The sequence below is a fragment of the Xenopus tropicalis genome, chromosome 8, assembly GCF_000004195.4.
Source record: "Xenopus tropicalis strain Nigerian chromosome 8, UCB_Xtro_10.0, whole genome shotgun sequence".
Taxonomy (NCBI): Eukaryota; Metazoa; Chordata; class Amphibia; order Anura; family Pipidae; genus Xenopus; species Xenopus tropicalis.
In genome coordinates, this window is record NC_030684.2 from 120,582,450 (window position 1) to 120,586,513 (window position 4,064).

General features: G+C 35.9%; 1 protein-coding gene across 1 annotated transcript; it reads left to right on the forward strand.

The window, feature by feature from the left end:
• Positions 1–2,323: 2,323 nt before the first annotated feature.
• LOC101733957 (vomeronasal type-2 receptor 26) lies at positions 2,324–3,233 on the forward strand. Its single transcript, XM_031891712.1, has one exon. The coding sequence runs from the start codon at positions 2,324–2,326 to the stop codon at positions 3,221–3,223; it is 900 nt and encodes a 299-aa protein (XP_031747572.1). The 3' UTR covers positions 3,224–3,233.
• Positions 3,234–4,064: the final 831 nt, after the last annotated feature.

Consider the following 4,064-nt stretch of genomic DNA (forward strand, 5'->3'; position numbering starts at 1 on the left):
TGGAAGTGTTGAGATGATTGCATCCTGCCCATAAGGTGAACAGGACAATTGGTATATTGAAGTTACACAATACAATATAGGAGTACTTCCAGCTCTGACATCAGATAAAACTTTTTGTGCTGTTTAAACATTTTGCCAATTGTTTGCACAGATGGACATTACTATACAAAGCAATAATATAATTATTAACTATATAAATCATAATAAATGACCCACATGACCCATCTACCTGTACTTGCACCAAATTGAATAAAAATAATTGTCCTCAGGGATTTAGCCAGATTCTGCTGTACCAGATCGAACTGAAAATGAAGGAGTCATATGCGATGCTCAATTTAAAGTCCATTGCCAATCTGCAAGTCGAGAAATGTTTCATTGGCCAAGGTTCAGTCCACATCTGATGGCATATTTGCTCACTATTTATGGACTGTGACCAACACACCCCAGTTAACCAAGAAGTGCCATTAAACCCTGTTTAGAGTGAAACAGTACTGTCAGTCGTAACTAAGGGGCAGGTTTATCAAAAATTAATTTGCCATTTTTTTCTCAATTGGAAAATGCGGCAAAAAATACACACACCATTTCAGTTGCAATTGCTATATTTTTTACCCACAATACAACTCCCTCCATAATTCCAGCATCATTGTGGTTGCCAGGGTGGTCTTTTCCTGTGGTTAAATATTATCATCCTGTATGTATACAGTGCAAGAGAGTTACATGGCACTTCACTATATTTGTATAACAAACAGGGCGCATACTCTGAATTAATAAAAAAAGATTACAGAATTAAACGAGATGCTTACAGGTCCATGCTTGCAAGAGCTTACAATCACAATATTTTGAAACCTGAATTGCAAACCAGTGTACAGGTATTGGACCCCTTATCCGGAAACCCGTTATCCAGAAAGCTCCGAATTACGGAAAGCCTGTCTCCCATAGACTCCATTTTAATCAAATAATTCAGAATTTTAAAACTGATTTCCTTTTTCTCTGTAGTAATAAAACAGTACCTTGTAATTGATCCCAACTAAGATATAATTACCCCTTATTGGGGCAGAACAGCCCTATTGGGTTTATTTAATGTTTAAATGATTCCCTTTTCTCTGTAATAATAAAACAGTACCTGTACTTGATCCCAACTAAGATATAATTACCCCTTATTGGGGGCAGAACAGCCCTATTGGGTTTATTTAATGGTTAAATGATTCCCTTTTCTCTGTAATAATAAAACAGTACCTGTACTTGATCCCAACTAAGATATAAATAATCCTTATTGGATGCAAAACAATCCTATTGGGGTTAATTAATGTTTTATTGATTTTTTAGCAGACTTAAGGTATGGACATCCAAATTACAGAAAGACCCCTTATCCGGAATACCCTTGGTCCCGAGCATTATGGATAATGGGTCCTATACCTGTATTTAAAAGAAAAATAAAAAATATGAATAATAATATATTGAATATAATATATCATTTAGAAATATATTATGAGAAATTAAATAACATATTCATCTGAAGGGCATTGTTTATATTAATAACAGATCCCACAGTCTGTGTGCATTGGGACCTGCCAGCCGGGTTGCAGAAAAGCTGGAATTAAAGGCCGCCCAGCCTGCTGTTATGAATGCGTACAGTGTTCCGATGGAGAGATTGCCAATGTATCAGGTGATCTTATAATGTTAAAGTGCCAAAAGTATATTGTAGAGCTTTTTGAAAGAAAAACAAATTTTGCAGGGTTTGCATTAGAAATATATGGGAAGTGCAAATGATCACCATGAGCTTTATTTCTGCCTCAACTGGAATTCATATTAAGCAAATTAGGCAAATCTGCTTCATCTCCATTTTTTATTATATGCCCTTCTGCAATAAACATAAGATTTAAGTAAATTTTGATTTGCTGGTGCAGGACTGTTATTTTTTTATGAAAAAATATCTTCAAAACCCAATCTCCTTTTGTAAATACAAGTAGGACAAAATTTATTTATGTGAATACCTAGAGATATGGGCCATTTGGGAATCCAAAGTCTTTCCAACCTACAAACTATACTTGACTTTATAAAAGACAACCAGTGACAAGCCACCACTCTCAATTATCCATGAACTTTCTTGCTTATCAACTTATACTCATGTTAAGCTGCATGCCAATCTCTGTCTCCCAAACAATGTAGGCCTCTATAAAACCAAATCAAATAAAACCCTGCTTTAACATATACTGTATATACTTTGGTAACATATACTGTATATAAGTCTTTTGTACTTCTTACATTCTAAAAAGTGTTTGTTACGTCATGTAGTTACAGTTTGTCAATCTCCTCTTTAGACATGGAAAACTGCATAAGATGTCAAGAAGATGAGTGGTCCAATGAGAAAAAAAATAAGTGCATCAAGAAAACCATTGACTTTCTGTCTTATGCTGAACCTCTGGGTTTGAGTTTAGCAATCTTGGCAATTCTGTTATCCATCACTGCATCTCTAGTCCTTGGAATTTTTATAAAGAACAGACACAGCCAGATTGTGAAAGCCAACAATCGAGAACTTAGTTATACTCTTCTACTAACACTTATACTATCCTTCCTTTGCACATTACTCTTTATAGGGCAACCCATGAAGGTGACCTGTATGTTTAGACAAGTTACTTTTGCAGTCATATTTACCACTAGCATCTCCTCGGTTTTGGGGAAAACTGTAACTGTACTGATTGCCTTTCATGCTATAACACCTGGAAGTATGTTGAAGATCTGGGTTGGAAATAGAGTTCCGAGGTGTCTTGTTCTTCTTTTATCTCTGGGAGAGGTTATAATTTGCATTATGTGGTTTCTACATTGCCCGCCATTCCCTGATTATGATACCAGATCCCAACCATCTGTGATGACCTTGCAGTGTAATGAAGGTTCTGCTGTGGCATTCTACATTGCAGTAGGGTACATTGGAATGCTGGCCTCTGTCAGCTTCATTACCGCTTATCTTGCCCGTAGGCTTCCAGACATATTTAATGAAGCGTCACACATCACCTTTAGCATGTTGGTGTTCTGCTGTGTGTGGATCGCTTTCATCCCAACATACTTGAGCTCCAAAGGCAAATACATGGTGGCAGTAGAGATATTTGCTATTCTTTCTTCCAGCTCTGGGTTGTTGGGATGTATATTTATACCCAAATGTTACATCATCCTTTTAAAACCTAAAAAAAGTGTCATGGAGAAAGCAACGTCTAAAAAAAAATAAACCAAAGTTACTCAACTGTAAAACACAATAATATTTTTCACAACATATTTATTTTGACATAATTATTTTTGGTTTAGGCTTCCTGTTATATTGGCTGGCCTGGTATATCCCCATCTCTCCCAGACTGACTTTGTTGTTATATAGTTGCATTCACTGGAACTCTCCTCTTCAGTTTTTTTGTTCCCTAAAATGTAGTTAACAAGACAACATAGTTCCTTATTATTATTATTAATAAGGTGTTAAGCTCCTGGGTAATTTGTACAGAAATGCACTTTTTGTTAATAATTTCAGCTTTGATGTAAAACTGTATGCCTTCAAGTACGTGGGCTGCTAGGCTTCAACATTTACTTCAAAAAAGTACTTGATGGGCAAAACTGGTATAATACACTGATTTGTTGTGGTGTTGGAACACTGTTTACAGCAAAAAATGTTGCAAAAATCATTTTGTTTTTATCCTTTTGCTTTTTCAAATAAACTGAGCATCAAGCAACTGCCAGTGACTGACATTCTGTAAATGCAAAAAGAAACCACTTTCCAACAATAACATAAAAGTGCTGATAATATATTTTGTATCATTCCTTCCGTGCTAAATACAACTAATTAATTATATATATATATAATATATAGGGGATGTAAAGGAGTTACCAATCCCTGCTGTGAGGAAGTATAAAATTTGCCCTGTGGGAAGGAGGTGTTTCCATTTGGCCCAGGGCTAATCAAATTGCATATTAAACCCAAATCGAGCACAGTTGCACCTACTGACAAAGGGAAACCCTGGAGCAAAGAGCTCAGAAATGTCAGTGTCATTTAGCTTCTTTCTTTGCTCAGCCCATAACTGGGA